The following is a 17,304-nucleotide window of genomic DNA, read 5'->3' on the forward strand; positions in this document are numbered from 1 at the left end:
CCTTTCGGCTTGTCCCTTTAGGGGTCGCCACAGCGTGTCATCCTTTTCCATGTAAGCCTATCTCCTGCATTCTCCTCTCGAACACCAACTGCCCTCATGTCTTCCCTCATGACATCCATCAACCTTCTCTTTGGTCTTCCTTTAGCTCTCTTGCCTGGCAGCTCCATCCTCATCATCCTTCTACCAATATACTCACTATTTCTTCTCTGGACGTGTCCAAACCGTCGAAGTCTGCTCTCTCTAACTTTGTCTCCAAAACATCAAACCTTGGCTGTCCCTCTGATGAGCTCATTTCTAATTTTATCCAACCTGGTCACGCCGAGAGCGAACCTCAACATCTTCATTTCCGCCACCTCCAGCTCTGCTTCCTGTTGTCTCTTCAGTGCCACTGACTCTAATCCGTACATCATGGCTGGCCTCACCACTGTTTTATAAACTTTGCCCTTCATCCAAGCAGAGACTCTTCTGTCACATAACACACCTGACACCTTCCTCCACCCGTTCCAACCTGCTTTGACCCGTTTCTTCACTTCCTGACCACACTCACCATTGCTCTGGACGGTTGACCCCAAGTATTTAAAGTCCTCCACCCTTGCTATCTCTTCTCCCTGTAGCCTCACTCTTCCCCCACCACCCCTTTCATTCTTGCACATATATTCTGTTTTACTTCGGCTAATCTTCATTCCTCTGCTTTCCAGTGCATGCCTCCATCTTTCTAACTGTTCCTCCAGCTGCTCCCTGCTTTCACTACAGATCACAATGTCATCTGCAAACATCATGGTCCACGGGGATTCCAGTCTAACCTCATCTGTCAGCCTATCCATCCCCACTTCAAACAGGAAGGGGCTCAGGGCTGATCCCTGATGCAGTCCCACCTCCACCTTAAATTCGTCTGTCACACCTACAGCACACCTCACCGCTGTTCTGCTGCCCTCGTACATGTCCTGGATTATTCTAACATACTTCTCTGCCACTCCAGACTTCCGCATGCAGTACCACAGTTCCTCTCTTGGTACTCTGTCATAGGCTTTCTCTAGATCTACAAAGACACAATGTAGCTCCTTCTGACCTTCTCTGTACTTTTCCATCGACATCCTCAAGGCAAATAATGCATCTGTGGTACTCTTTCTAGGCATGAAACCAGACTGTTGCTCGCAAATACTCACTTCTGTCTTGAGTCTAGCTTCCACTACTCTTTCCCATAACTTCATTGTGTGGCTTTATTCCTCTATAGTTCCCACAGCTCTGCACATCACCCTTGTTCTTAAAAATGGGCACGAGCACACTTTTCCGCCATTCCTCAGGCATCTTCTCACGCGGTAAAATTCTATTGAACAAGCTGGTCAAAAACTCCACAGCCACCTGTCCTAGATGCTTCCATACCTCCACAGGAATGTCATCAGGACCGACTGCCTTTCCATTTTTCATCCTCTTTAATGCCTTTCTAACTTCCCCCTTACTAATCATTGCCACTTCCTGGTCCACCACACTTACTTCTTCTACTCTCCCTTCTCTCTCATTTCCCCATTCATCAACTCCTCGAAGTATCCTTTCCATCTATCTAGCACACTACCAGCACCAGTCAACATATTTCCATCTCTATCCTTAATAACCCTAACCTGCTGCACATCCTTCCCATCTCTATCCCTCTGTCTGGCCAACCTGTATAGATCCTTTTCTCCTTCTTTAGTGTCCAACCTGGCATACAAGACATCATATGCCTCCTGTTTGGCCTTTCCCACCTCTACCTTTGCCCTATGTCGCATCTCAATGTATTCCTTTCGCCTCTCCTCAGTCCTCTCAGTGTCCCACTTCTTCTTACCTAACCTTTTTCCTTGTATGATTTCCTGTACTGTGAGGTTCCACCAACAAGTCTCCTTCTCTTCTTTCCTGCCAGAAGATACACCAAGTACTCTCCTGCCTGCATCTCTGATCATCTTGGCTGCAGTGGTCCAGTCTTCTGGAAGCTCCTCCTTTCCACCGAGAGCCTGTCTCACCTCTTCCCGAAAAGCTGCACAACACTCGTCCTGTCTCAGCTTCCACCACATGGTTCTCAGCTCTGCCTTTGTCTTCCTAATCTTCCTCCCCACCACCAGTGTCATCTTACACACCACCATCCTATGCTGTCTAGCCACACTCTCCCCTACCACTACCTTACAGTCGGTAACCTTGATGTTGTATTTTTTTGGACTGTACAATCATTTAAAGCCATAAATCGAGGAGGTCCAGTGAGAACATTGACAGTGGGGTGTTTTTTCCAACCCTAGTGATGCAGCCATCCGCATCATATCCGACTGCCAGGTCAAACACACAGTTTTAACATACTGCTGGTGTCGTGCCGAACCCTCCTAAATTCAAATTTGGTCAATTTCCTATTTTTCCACAAATCAATACCTTTGACCAGTCCAAACATGGGTATGTTATTTATTTAGTTATTATTATTTTTTTTTTACAAATTATTGACCAGTATAAAGTGTTGAAATGTGCTTGTTCACTGTGATGATGCAATGTTAATGGCTCAACAAACTTGACGCTTTTTTGGGGGGGTTTCTTGAAAAATGATGGTTTTGGAGATGCAAGGTTTCCATCTGACACCAGTGATATATGACAAAAAGTCATTTTTTTTTTAAACTGCAAACTTCACTTTTAGGTTTTTGATCTTTTTTCCTCTCATTTTTAATATATTTTATTTTTCTTAGGTTTTTTATTTTTTTTGCGCTGCATGTCTTAAACCCAACGTACGCGTTGAATGAACTTTCATTAACGACAGGACTACATTTCCAGTGCGAACAGCGGATGGCGGCTGGCTGCTTGGCCCCTCCTCCCGCCCCGTCAGCCGGGCACACCTTTCCGTACCTCCGCGGTCCTCCAGCCTCTTTACCTTCTTGACGGCTTCGTCAACCTCGTTGTCTGCCAGTCAACTTTGACCCCCAGCTGCTCGGCAAATGTCATACAGCTTACAGCCAGCCAGAGGCCCGTGCTGCAGTTGTGGGGGTCGTCATAAGGGGGGAATGAGCTAGAGAGCGCGAGAAAGAGAGAGAAGGAGAGAGAGGGAGAGGGGGGAATAACAACATTATTACGGCTTTCACCGCATCTCGGCTCCACGTCTCCGCGGGCCGAGATCCACATCCCCGCCGGAACAACCGGACGCCGCCGACACCTGCCCCCGCCAGGGTCCACGCACGCTCGGCGTCGGAAAGAGCAAATCGACGGTGGCAGACATGTGAGTAGCGGAGCGCCGCGTTTCTCCACTTTGGTGCTGCTAGGAGCTATTGCAACCTCGCACATTGCGCCGTTTAGCGTCACGGGCGGCGTGCTTCGGGAACTCGGCTGGGGCTAATGGAGCGAACAGGCTTTGGTTTAAGTGCTCCATGCATTGATGGATGGATGGATGGATGGATGGAGGGAGGGACGACTTGGATGGACGGATGGAAAATCTCATTGAACCTCTGGCTGGGTGACAAGTGTGTAACGTAGGCTAGCGCGCAGAGATTCGAGTGTGTGTGGACTCTCAGCCTCAGTCAGATGTGGAGGCCCGGCCCGGAGCTCTCACTGCAGCGGGAGTGCATGTGTTTTGGTGGCCGGGCCGAGGAGCACATACCACGGGGAGGGGGCAGATGTGACTGGGCTTTTGGCTGATGTTGTCACGGAGGTGCAACAGTGTGTCGCTCGACTGCTCACATAGTGATACACAAGCAAATGGTGTGTACATGTAGTTTGCTGTTTTTGTTATTGCAACAGTGGAGATGTTGAAGTTTGAACGCCCACTACCCACTGAATGTGATGTCTCAACGCGTTTGCAGTCATTTACTTTAGCTGCTGAGTCAAGAACTGAGTCAGCCCTTCTTTAGTGGAAGGTCTAATAATACGAAAAGAAATGGTCACATCCTGTTGCAAGTCAGCTTTGTAGGATTCTTTATTGACACTGACTCAGATTTGGGGTTTCATATGTTCACCCCATTAAGGTCAAAGTTTTGTTATTTTCACATAGGTGACAACATGGCCAGCTAACAATATTGGACGGGTATCCTTTTTTTATTTTGTTTTATTGTATTTTATTTTTTATAAATAAATGTCACATAGACAAAAAAAAATCTTATGATACAGCTTTAATCCTAAACGTTTTCTAGACAATCCTTTAACTATGAAAGGTGACAGAAAGCCAATATGAGTGTCTTAAATTCCCTCCTGATGGGTATGCATTGACAAATATGTTTATTGTTTGGAATATTTTAGTTATGGGCAGCAAATTGTAATGTCTGCCTCACAGTTTTGGGGTTGGATTTGTCACGTCCTGTGTGCAGTTTGCATGTTGTCCTTGTGCTTCTGTGGGTTTTCTCTGAGTACTCTGTTTTTCTGCTACATTCAAAAAAACATGCATGTTGGGTAAATTGAAGACTCTAAATTGTTCATAAGTGTGATTTTGAATAGTTGTTTGTCTATATGTGCCTTGTGACCAGTCCACGGTGTAAAGGCCAAGGTTCAAAATATCTCTCCATATAGTCTAACCAAGTTAAATATTTAAATCAGGAAAAGGGTGAAATGAGTTTGCTTCTAATGGCATTATCGACACTAATCACTATGTCTGTGGAAACCTAACTGCATACAAACACATTTCTTTGAATTTAATGTTACATAAGAGAAGACTAGGGCAGCATGTGGTTGGCACATCTGCTCCACAGTTCTAAGGTTCGGTGTCCGGGTACTCTGGCCTATTTCCACATTCCAAACACGTATGATCGGTTCACTGATGATTCAGGTGTGAATGTGGGTATAAGTGATTCTTTGTCTACAGTGCTGTGAAAATTTTCAGATTTCAGTAACTCGTTGGTTGCGCTTTCAGGGGCAAGGAGATGATACTTTTCTTGAAGATGTCCGTCCAACAAAGCATGTGGCTTGTGACAACGACGAGGCCCAGCAGGAAATCCTGGGACTGAAGCACGCGTCCCTTCACACCGATGGCCTGGACTGAGTAAGATGCACGCGTGTTGGATGACAAAGGTTTTTGTCGCGCAGTGGGTTATGTCGCTAAAGCTGCGTGGATCATGTGTGGCAGGTTTCAGCTGGCCTGCTGAAGCCATGGGGAGCTGTTGGAGCTGTCTGTACAGGGACCCCATCCGAGACAACCATCTCACCAAGTTTAAGGTTCATGCTTTGTTATTCATTTTTTAAACCAAACACGCAGATAAGGTCACAATAATTCATATCACGGCCAAAGTGAATTTCTTTTAACTGGAATTGATGCAGGAAACTGTTAGAAGTTGTGGTAGTAAATTTTCATGAAAAATATTCACAATTGTAATTGTTTTATATATTTTAAAAATGATTCATATCCCTGATCATATTGGTTATCTTTGAGTCCAGTATACCCAATCTTTGCACCATTTGTAAAGGATTCTTTTCACTTCCAGCATAATCCATAACATGGCACAGTGATCCCACGCATATTCGCGGTTCGGCATTTGCGAAATTGCTTGTTTAAAGATTTGTTATGATGACCTGTCCACCATTATTTGTTAAAAAAAATCACATATTTGTTGTTTTTGTGCTCAGGCCAAAGCCAGGTCCAATATAAAAATACTCTTTGGCATCACCTTGTGGCATCTTGGTGCCAATCGACTATGTTGAAGAGAGGGGAGGAGCTTCATTTAGTCATGCTGTAGCCTTACCTAATTGGAAAAAAGGGGTTTTCCGCCATCTCGTGGTGTCTATAAGCAATTTACTCTCCAAACATTTTGGGTAGGACGTCAATTACTCAGAGATTTTCACTATTCGCGGCAGGGCTCGATTCTTATCCCCCACCCATAGTGGGGTTTCACTGTAATCAGTTCTGAATTTACAACATTAGATATTCCTGTACTGAGAAAGGCTTTGTATCATTTGCCCTGTAATGCGAGGTGCCTCTTCTATCCCAGGTCATCAATGTGGACGATGAAGGCAACGAGCTGGGCTCTGGTATCATGGAGCTCACCCAGACCGAGCTTATTCTTCACACTCGCAAAAGGGATGCCATCAGGTGGCCATACCTCTGCCTGCGCCGCTACGGCTACGACTCCAACCTGTTTTCTTTTGAGAGCGGGCGCCGCTGTCAGACCGGACAGGGTGAGTGAAGCTCATTGCTTTCTTCTTCAACTGTTCTCTATTGTTTTTAGGCCCAAACAATTTGGATTTTTTTGATAATATATATCGTGAGTAAAATTATTTTTTTCCGGTCCCCTATATATCCCAATATAGCATATTTTTTTTAAATTAATGGCAATTTTCTTATTTTCGCCATTTATTCATAAAATACCTATTTTGCATAGAACACAACATGAATAATAAAAAAAAAACATATCCAGTGGCCCCAAAAAAATCCCATTGATAATATGTGGTGGCGGCACGGTGGATGACTGGTTAGAGCGTCTGCCTCACAGTTCTGAGGACTGGGGTTCAATCCCCAACCCCGCCTGTGTGGAGCTTGCATGTTCTCCCCGTGCCTGCGTGGGTTTTCTCCGGGCACTTCGGTTTCCTCCCACATCCCAAAAACATGCGTGATAGGTTAATTGACAACTCTAAATTGTCTGTAATGTCAGTGTGAATGGTTGTTTGTTTGTATGTGCCCTGCGATTGGCTGGCAACCAGTTCAGGGTGTACCCTGCCTCCAGCCCGATGATAGCTGGGATAGGCTCCAGCACACACGCGACCCTAGTGAGCAGAAGCGGCTTAGAAAATGGATGGATAATATGTGGTTGTACAACTCCTTTTTAAGGAATACATGAAAGTGTAAAGAAATTAAATAAATGCAACAGTGCTTCAAGAAACATTTATGAATACCTACCATTTAACCAGAGTTTTAGGAACACGAGTTTATCATCTTTTGCTAAAGGCACAGTTTTATCCAACTGTGGTGTCTGTCTGAACACTACGGCACACCACGTAAATAATGTACATCTTTAATAGATGAAGAAGAAATAAGAGAAGATGAAATTTATCATCATGTCGACTGGATACTGTGGCTGTGCCCAAAATCTCTCACTCACTACTTACTCCCCGCTCCCCATTAGGGTTGGAATGCACTATATAGTGGCATTTTTTTTTATAGTGAGCTCATTCATAACAGCTTTTGGACACTACACGGCGCTCTGTTAATGATGTCACAGCCGTCGCACAATAACAAAGTAGGCTGTTGCGGTGGGTAAAAATAAATAAATAAATAATATAGGGCGCTGAATTTGATCACTAAGCATTCGGACATCACTACAAAATGGCGTAACCATCACTAACCCCTATATAGTGAACTATATAGGGGTTAGTGAGTGATTTTGGATAAGTGTCTCTGTATGCTGAATTGTAAATAAAGTGAGTAAAAAAAAGAAATAGAAGAGAGAGAAAAAGAGAGTGATTCTTGAGAATACCACACCGACCAAACCCGAGAGTCCGGAAGAGGTAGCCCACAAAGTGATGGCCGGCCCACTGTTAAACTCTTTGTGGTGATCGCTCAAGCAACGAAGTTAGCTCTTAATGCTAATGTGACTGCGTGGACCAACTCGTGACACGCTTTCTATCTCGCCAGTGATCGGCATACTAGTAACTTGATTTCTTTCTGCTCTGTTCACGGGGTGAATACAAAAACACAAGCGCTTGAACTGCCAGGAAAAATCAGTAAATATATATACCCGAGTGCACAGTAGCAGCCCGGATAAACGGCATGCCTATGTGACGACCACGTTGGTGGGGGCAAGATTCCTATCAAAGGCAATAAATGCATGTACATCGAAAATAAGTCAGAACTTTATCATTTCTGAATCGATTTTCATGAGGTTTGCTTTTTTGTCGACACCAAAACGTGTGAAATCAATACAGAAAATACATCCTTGATATTTTGTATTTTGTGCCTTCCACAAATGTTGAATGTGCCGACACTTTGGCCCTACTAGCTTTAACGTCGCCGTAGGCATGCAGCTCAAAGGGGCAAGTTGTCGCTACCTACTGTTCATAATATCTGTGGTAATGACAGTAAAGCCATGCATTTCCCGGAATGAATTGCAAGGCGCAATGCATTGAATTATTGCAGTTATAAGGATTATAAAGACGTTAATCCTTGTTGTACACGTGTGTTTATGTTACCAGTAGTTCGTTGAATGTGTGCCTTTATTAACTGTCACATTTATGGTTGAATTATGTTGCACTGTGTTTTTATCGAACTGTGACTTTAGGTTGTGTGTATTAGTGACCTCTCGGTCAATACGCACATGAAGTTAGCATAGCCAAACAGGCCATGGATCTGATTTAACTTTCAAATCCTTACTACATTTAAAAATGAACTGTGACAAGAAGTCAGCTTACTAGGATGGTAACATAAATATAGATAGGCCAGATCTGGTCAGTAATAATAAATTAAAAACACATATTCAACATTTTGTGATTTTCTTTTCTTTTCATGTATTCACTCAAATATTTTCAATATCACAAAATGGGAAGATTTTTCATTGGATACCAATGGTAGCTTGCACACCATTTTTATTTTTTAAATATATTTTAACCATGTTGTCATTGTGTTCACATGATTAGGAATATTTGCCTTCAAGTGCTCTCGGGCTGAGGAGATCTTCAACCTGCTCCAGGAGCTGATGCAATGCAACAGCATCAACGTGGTGGAGGAGTCCATGATGATGTCTCGCAGCGGCCACACGCCAGAGATGGAGATGTCTCGCACACCACAGACGCCCAACAGTGAGTCCCGCGGCCACCACACTGTTAGATTAACCTTGTCTTTACACGAGTAGTTTACGTTTCCTTTTAGTAGACTTAGCCGCAAAACCATCAAACTAACACCAGATAAGACAGACACAACATGCTTACCCTTGTCACACCTTAAAACTAATAATAATTTGGAAATGCCATCCAAAGTTGCTTCAGTAGGACTCATTCATATACTGTATAGTCTCTTCTAACCAATCCATCAATTTTGTATAGCGCTTTTCCTCGCAGGGTACATTACGACAAACAACCATTCACATTCACATTTATGGCCAATTTAGAGCCATCTTTAACTTAAGATAGATTGGCTCTATGGAATGTGGGAGGAAGCCTGACAACCCCGACCTTCTGTGGAGCAGACGTGCTAAACACCAGGCTGCCCTTGTCCCCTCTTATGTAATATAAAATTCAAAGATAATGTATTTGTATATATTTAGAGTTCCACATACATTGTGATTAGAGTTCATGCTGTTACTGAATTGAATTGATGCCACTTTTGCCAATAATAATAATAAAAAAGCGTCCCATAAATGTGCTTGCAGCTCCAGCGTTTCCCGTGCCGGCTTTTCCCAACGGATACCCTGGTTATCCAATCAGAGGGGATTCCTCCCAGCCTTCCCTTGCTGAGGATCATGGACACAATCTGATGACTTTGGAAGACCAGGTTAGATGTACATCAACCATGCGGCGGCCTGCCCTGTGCTCTCTAATCAGTGTTGACTTTAACTCTGCTTTGTTTCTTACCAGACCCACACCTATGTGAATACTGTTAGCATGGAGGGGGATCTCGCCATGCGTCACTGTGTGCACTCTCTACCTGAGGTGCGGCCCAGCACTTTCACTGAAACAACACGAGTCGGAAACCAAGGGAATACGCAGTCAAGCCTGCGGTGCTGTCCCCTTGAGGAGCATCAAGACCCCCAGGTGTTCCTACAGCCGTCGTCGCAAGAGGTCAAGTTCATGCTGGGCCCCACTCCAGCACAGCGTCATCTCCTGCAAAGGGAGCGGGAGCGGCTCAGTCACGGCCCCCACAGCCTTCAGCCAGTAGAGGGCGCAACAGGCTCAGAGACGGACGGAGACGAGGCCTCGGTGCACATGTGCAACTCCCACTCCTATCACCATTTCCATCACCACCCACACCGGCACCCGTGCCACGAGCACCCGGACAGCTGCCCAGGCGCCGAGCTCACCTATGAGAACATCAACGGCCTGAGGAGCGGCCGGAAGCAGCGGCTGAGTCCAAGCAGCGTGTCCCAGTCGGTGGGCTCCAGCAGCAGCAGCAGCACCGGGGACAGTCACTCCCATTCCCTCCTGCACCCGCACGGCCCGTCTTCGCTTCCCCCGCAGGGCTACGGCTGCGAGAGGCCCATAGGTGGAGGTCACCGTCGGACGGCCCTGCTCAACTACGAGAACCTGCCCTCGCTTCCCCCCGTGTGGGAGTACAGCGCCCTGCAGCGCAACGACGAGCAGGAAGAAGACGACGATGAGGCGGACGAGGAGGAATACGAAGAAGAGGAGGAAGACTTTGATGAGTACGAGTTCTCGGAAGGCCCCGAGACGACCAACGGGTACGACCCGGATGGGCGGGGCATCCACAGAGATGCCCTACAGAACTACGTCAACACAGAGCAGGTGCAGCCGCCCAGGTTGCGACACAGCTGCCCACCACATCCACGACCGTGTCAGCCCGACAGAGGGGGGCGCATATTTAGCTTTGATTTCCGCAGACGCTCGAGGTCAGGGGTCGGAGTCTGCGAGCATGGGCACATGCCTCCGTCACGGCAGCTCAACTACATCCAGGTGGACCTAGAGGGAGAACCTCCCTGCCAAGCTCTAGGCGGCGGGGGCGGACAGCCACACCAGCGTCTACCCCCCCAAAAGTGTGGCCCCCAGGCACCCCGGCGCAGTGAATGCTATGCAGTCATCGACCTGAAGAAGACGGCGGCCATGTCCAACCTGCAAAAAGCTCTGCCCAGGGATGATGGCACTTCCAGAAAGACTCGCCACAACAGCACAGACCTGCCTCTGTAAACTACATTGACCATGAGGAGCAGACATGACGACAGATGAAAGGCTCACCCCCATTTTAGCACACTGGACCCTTCACTGTCATCCGTCCATTTCGAATGCGGAGCCGACTAAGACAGTACAGGTACCAGGTTAGAAACCTACTGCATCTGTGTGTATGAAAGGGATCCTCTTAAGGGGAATCTTGCCATTTTTATGCTGTTATTTATTAGCTGTGTTGTGACGTTCTTTCCAGAATTTCACTTTCAAGTGCAAATACTGTTTGCTGGTTGTATAACGAGTAAGCATAATGACATAATGCTGAGCAATGAGAACGGAGGCATCTGTGTGGAAGCAGCCATTTCTATTGTGTAACATAATTATGATCCCCAAACCATTTCCCCTTTTATTGTTGTGTTCATGTACTTCCCCAGCAAGCACCATCCACGTGACAGCTACTCACCTCCTCGTGAGTCCAGACATATACTGAGGTGTAGCCTACCATAGATTTTTAAGACGTTTGTGGCTGTCAGCCGTACCTCGTGGCCAGTGGAAACAGGTTGTTATTTATTCATATATGCCAGTAGAGAGGTTTGCACACAATCCTATGGAATTGTATTTTTTGGTTTTTAGGGTTTTCATAATAGCAAACAACAAAAGAACCGACTGAGGTTGTTTTGGGAGGATTCAACTAAGCTGAAGGAACAAGTAGCACAAGTGAATCCGGTGAGCCTTGTCCCTCTCCCAAGTAGCATATCATCCTCCATCACACCTCCACCCACAGTTGAATGATAATGCACTTTTAAATCCAGACAAGCGAGGAGGCTGTTTATTTCGACATCCACGCCGCCTGAGCCACAGGTTCCTCCTTTCTGAGAACAAACAAAAGACAAAACAAGGGGCCACATATTTCATAGCCAGCATTTGTAGTTTTTCAAATGTTTGAATGACAACATCCTCTATAAACTTAGAGAGTGGCATTAATCTTACTAGCCTCACCTAAAATGTGTTGATTCTACACTCTGCCCATCATCAGGTATGAATGGTCTCCTTAAAAGACAGTTCTTGTGTCTCTCTAATCACTGTTATGCACAGTTTAATAATATATTTATTTATTTCATTATTTATTAGTTCACTCGTTTAATTGTCTTACTGTTATTTTCCATGTGACAACCAGCATTTTTTTTTCTTTAATCCAGTTAATCTGGAGACCAAAGTTTTACTTACGACTGGTCCATGTATGATTCTGTTAACGAAAAAAAGAGTTTATTTCAAGTGCCAAAAATGTAAAAAATAATAATAATAAAATGTTATGAAATCAAAGGTGCCAATTGCAGAAAACAAGTAGGGCTCTAGCAATGACAAGAAAAGTAAAGGAAAGCAAACTTGAAAGAGAACTTAATTTTTTCAAGATTGAGTAGAAACGTAAAAAAAAAAAAAACATTTCACCTCATCCATCCATCAACCGCCATATTGGAGTGATGTATGGAAAATGTTTGCTGCTACATGTACATACAGATTGCATACACAGTTGCCCATGTTAGCGACTGTCCTCGTCTCTATGACAACCTGCTGTGTGTGTGTGTGTGATGTCAGATCTTTGGCCATATAATGTTAGGTATGCTAAGTAGCATTGTCATCTTCTTATGTCTCAACTGTGGAAATGTAACAGATTAGCAAAGTTCCCCCCTGCCCCCCCCCTTTTGGCCTAAACCTATTTATTTAAGATTATTTTGCTGATAGCTGATTAGAGGCAAGACTCACTGATGCACAACTTTGAATCTTACAGAGGACACATGCCATTGGGCTCTACCTTCATAAGCCTTCAAATACTTTTTAAATTTTTTTTTGGGACAAATATAAATGTCCCCTTTTTTTTTTTTAATGAGGGTCTTCTGGCTTCCTTGTTGGTTTTGGATCAATCAAAAGCAGCACACAGTGGAACCTCAAAAGTCAAACACAATCTCTTCTGTGACCAGAACAGTTACAGTGGATATAAAAAGTCTAAACACTGTACAAATGTCAGGTTTTTGTGGTATAGAAAAATGAGACCAAGATAAATCATTTCAGTTTCTCTACCATGAATATGACCTATAATTTTTTTTTGTGTGTGTGTTCAGAATGAACCAATCACATTCAAACTCATGTCAAATGGGAGTTAGCACACGTTGCCTCTGGTTAACTCCACACAAAGTTCAGTTCTAGTAGGCTTTTCCTAACATTATTATTTTTTTTTTAATTCCTAGCAGAAGCCTGAAGCTTTTGTGCTTACCTTGACTGGTATTAGGAACCGTTTATAATGCCCTCCAGCGTGTCTAAGGCCACAGTTCCAGCTAAAGGAAAAAAAGCCCCAAAGCAAGATGCTGCCACCACCATGATTCACTGCAGGTATGGTGTTATTTTAGTGATGAGCAGTGCTGTGTTGCACCAAACATACCTTTTGGAATTATGGCCAAAAAGTTCCACTTTGGTTTCATTGGGCATAAGACATTTTCCCACATGGGTTAAGACGATTTCCAGTGTGTTTTCGCAAAAATAGCCGGACTTGAATGTTTATCTTTATAAGATGAGGCTGATGCTGTCGAAGCTCTCTGCGTAGGCAAAATGTCAGGAAAAGCATACTAGAAGATCTAAACTTTGAGATTAATTAGAGGCACTCTAAATGGTGGCAATTGTGTGCTGCCTCCCATTTGAATGCGAGTAGGATAATTTTTAACACAGCCACATCCCCAGTTAAAAGAGGGTGTACACACGTGTGCAAACGTCATCACACTATCAGATAAAATCTTTCGATGCTCACTGAGTTGATATTTACTTAGTGAGACATCATGTCACATGATGATGTTTGACTTATAGAGGTGCATTTTTCTGCCGAAAAGTTGTAAGTTTACCACCTTTAGGGCACTTGACTTTGGAGGGTCCACTGTATTTTATATTTTGTATGCGAGCCACACATCACATCATCCAGACAGCTTTTATTTACATTTTATTGAATTATTTTTTATATTTTAACGTGTAATTATTTTGGTTAGGCCCATATAAAAGCTCAAATGAAAAAAGAAGCTGTCACTACAAATTGTACTTAATTCTCATGAGAACATGGTCGTTTCAGATACATACTGTACATTCCCAACATATAAGCCTTAAAAATCCTAAATCAGAAGTAACAATTAGTGTTTTTGTTTGTTTTATAAAGCAAACTCGTCTCAATTGGGACTGCTTAACATGATCCATTGGAAAGATGTTTACATTTGCATTAAGTGAGTTCTTATTTTGTCAAAGTAGACCAATATGTGAAAGGTGAACTAGTAGTCTATAGAGCTGTGAGCTCCGTGTCATCTACCTACTTGCTTTTTGTGTGAATCTGTAGTCTTCACATTTCAGCCTTCATGTTATGATTTTTTTTCATGATTGTATAATGTCCTGTTGTGCTTAAATTGTCATTTACATTTACAGTGCCATACAACTAGGTCAGGGTTTTCCAGATTTATGGTCAGCAGTCAGTTTTTAGTCTGGTGCCTTGAGATATGAGTTGAATTTGTCTGTGAGCACGCTTGTAACTCAAAACACTCTTCTTGGAAATCATCTTTGCCCACTGAAAAGAATGGAATACCATGAATCAATTCTAGCCTGCCCAAAAACAGTTTTTTAATAATACAAATAGCAATCTTCAATATTGTACTTTATAAAAAAAAAACATACGGCGATGACATAGTTAAATTCAATGTAAAGAAACTTTTTGCCACATTTTTGCTTCAATTCAGTGGACATTACGCTGCTCCTTCTGGTATGCACGTTTTGGCCATCTGGGAGCAGTACAATACAGATGTACGGATATACAGTATATGGAGCAGTCGGCACTCCTCAGTAGATCCCAGTAATATTAGAATTAGAATCTTTCACTTCAGAGAGGAAAACGAATATATGCCTGTGAGTATTGTTATATTATCTTTCTGCTTGTGTTGCTCCACGGTTTGTGTTCAAATTTTTGTTGCTTAAAGGGTTATAACACGCCAACGTTATTTGTTAGCCCATCAATGGCATTTTGGATTGTTAGTATTAAGCTCAACTGACTCATCTAAAGCAAAACTAAGTGGCTGTTTTAAATACACACGTAATTCTTTGTTTTGTATTTAGTTTGACAGTAAACTTAAACTGGGAGTTGCAATAAACAACCTAAATCCCTTTTTGAAGACCTGTTAACTATTTGCTAACCAATGCTTGTCAAGTGATTTGAGTTCACTGCCACCATACAGTGCTCAAATGTAAAATTTTTCAATCAAGGCAAAAAACCTTTCTCAAAAGGCTTGTATATCTAAAAGGTCGTAAGTCAGGTCCACTTGTATCTCAAGGCACCGCTGTATATGACAACGTTATGGCAATACATAATGTATACTTGGCTCCTGAACAGGAAGGTCATTTGTAATTTGGGTCCTGAGCGGAAAATGTTTGGGGAAACCCTGCACTAAGTCACCATTGCTTGAATTCATCTTTGGCCTTGAAGAGTGACGTGAGAGTCATGATGTAGTTGCAGTTCTCAAAATGTTATCTATGACTACAATGTGTTCATAACGTAGCAACCTCACCACCACACAAATAGATAATCCATAATCCAGTGACTAGGTGAATTAATAATTGAAGCGCGCACACGCGAGCTCAACAAGTGGCTCTCTCGATGACAGCTGATGCCGTCAAAGCGTGCGGCTTCACAGTCACACTCTCAGTCTTGGGTGTTTATGCCTCAGGCATTCGACACCCGGGGGCCCCGCGGTCACAATGGCTTCTGCCCGTGTTATCTGAAGGGCAAGATAACAACTCATCGTGAAGTTCCTCAACCTGAATTTATCAAGCGGGTTGTTAAACAAAAAGGGCTTGCTCTGTGTTTACCGATTAAACATGAAATTGTATTAACTAGACATCCATTTGTCACTGTGCCTTTCATATGGATGCTGGAGGAAACGTATCCACTGCTGTTAATGGGGTCAGCCAGTTGCCAAAAAGGGAAGAAAAAAAAGGGTAAAAGGTAACTGTTTGACATTTGGAGATTTATTAATTTCATTCCCTCCTCATGCCTGTATTGTTGATTTTGCAAGCAGATTCATTGAGTGGCTTGGAGACTCACTGTAAAATCTCATCTTTGTGAAAACAAGAAAAGATAAATATCCATCCATCCATTTACTACCACTTATCCGAGGTCGGGTCGCGCGGGCAGTAGCTTTATCAGGGTCGCCCAGACTTCTCTCTCCCCAGCCACTTCATCCAGCTCTTCCGAAGGGATCCCGAGACGTAGTCTCTCCAGTGTGTCCTGGGTTGTCCCCGGGGTCTCCTTCTGGTGGGACGTGCACCGAACACCTCACCAGGGAGGCGTCCGGGAGGCATCCGAATCAGATGCCCCAGCCACCTCATCTGGCTCCTCTCAATGTGGAGGAGCAGCGGCTCTATTCTGAGCTCCCGGATGACCGAGCTTCTCACCCCATCTCAAGGGAGAGCCCGGACACCCTGCGGAGGAAACTCATTTTGGCCGCTTGTATCCGGGATCTTGTTCTTTCAGTCACGACCCACAGCTTGTGAACATACATGAGGGTAAGAACGTAGATTGACCGGTAAATTGAGAGCTTTGCTTTTTGGCTTAGCTCCTTCTTTACCACAACAGACCGATACAAAGTCTGCATCACTGCAGACGCTGCACCGATCCGCCTGTCGATCTCCCCTCCCCATTCTTCCTTCACTCGTGAACAAGACCCCAAGATACTTGAACTCCTCCACTTGGGGCAGGATCTCATCCCCGACCTGGAGAGGGCACGCCACCCTTTTCCGACTCAGGACCATGGTGTCAAATTTGGAGGTGCTGATTTTCATCCCAGCCGCTTAACACTCTGCTGCGTACCACTCCAGTGAGAGTTGGAGATCGCGGCTTGATGAAGCCAACAGAACCACATCATGTGCAAAAAGCAGAGATGCAATACTGAGGCCACCAAACCGGACCCCCTCTACACCTCGGCTGCGTCTAGAAATTCTGTCCATAAAAGTTATGAACAGAATCGGTGACAAAGGGCAGCCTTGGTGGAGTCCAACCGGAGTCCGACTTACTGCCGGCAATGCGGACCAAACTCTGACACCGGTCGTACAAGGACCGACCAGCCCGTATCAGGGAGTTCGGTACCCCATACTCCCGAAGCACCCCCGACAGGACTCCCCAAGGGACACAGTCGAACGCCTTCTCCAAGTCCACAAAACATGTAGACTGGTTGGGCGAACTCCCATGCACCCTCGAGGACCCTGCCGAGAGTGAAGAGCTGGTCCACGGTTCCACGGCCAGGACGAAAACCACACTGCTCCTCCTGAATCTGAGATTTGACTTCCCGACGGACCCTCCTCTCCAGCACCCCTGAATAGACCTTACCAGGGAGGCTGAGAAGTGTGATCCCCCTGTAGTTGGAACACACCCTCCGGAACCCCTTCTTAAAAAGGTGGACCACCACCCCAGTCTGCCAATCCAGAGGAACTGTCCCCGAAAATATGCTTGGTTTATTGGACAGCAGTTTGCCAACAACT

General features: G+C 44.6%; 1 protein-coding gene across 1 annotated transcript; it reads left to right on the plus strand.

Moving 5' to 3' along the window:
- The first annotated feature begins 2,871 nt into the window (after positions 1-2,871).
- On the plus strand, positions 2,872-11,146 carry frs3 (fibroblast growth factor receptor substrate 3). Its single transcript, XM_061785625.1, has 7 exons — positions 2,872-3,223; positions 4,844-4,972; positions 5,057-5,145; positions 5,916-6,102; positions 8,554-8,715; positions 9,285-9,406; positions 9,490-11,146. The coding sequence occupies exons 3-7, from the start codon at positions 5,080-5,082 to the stop codon at positions 10,771-10,773; spliced, it is 1,821 nt and encodes a 606-aa protein (XP_061641609.1). The 5' UTR covers positions 2,872-3,223; positions 4,844-4,972; positions 5,057-5,079; the 3' UTR covers positions 10,774-11,146.
- The last annotated feature ends 6,158 nt before the right edge of the window (positions 11,147-17,304 follow it).

This window comes from Phyllopteryx taeniolatus, chromosome 9, assembly GCF_024500385.1.
Source record: "Phyllopteryx taeniolatus isolate TA_2022b chromosome 9, UOR_Ptae_1.2, whole genome shotgun sequence".
NCBI lineage: Eukaryota > Metazoa > Chordata > Actinopteri > Syngnathiformes > Syngnathidae > Phyllopteryx > Phyllopteryx taeniolatus.

What these genes read in the sequence shown, in the direction of transcription:
- frs3 (XM_061785625.1), top strand. Translation starts at nt 5,080, where the DNA reads ATGGGGAGCTGTTGGAGCTGTCTGTACAGGGACCCCATCCGAGACAAC. An exon ending in CCGCTGTCAGACCGGACAGG is followed by an intron (nt 6,103 to 8,553) that starts GTGAGTGAAGCT and finishes TCACATGATTAG; the next exon opens with GAATATTTGCCTTCAAGTGC. An exon ending in CACACCACAGACGCCCAACA is followed by an intron (nt 8,716 to 9,284) that starts GTGAGTCCCGCG and finishes ATGTGCTTGCAG; the next exon opens with CTCCAGCGTTTCCCGTGCCG.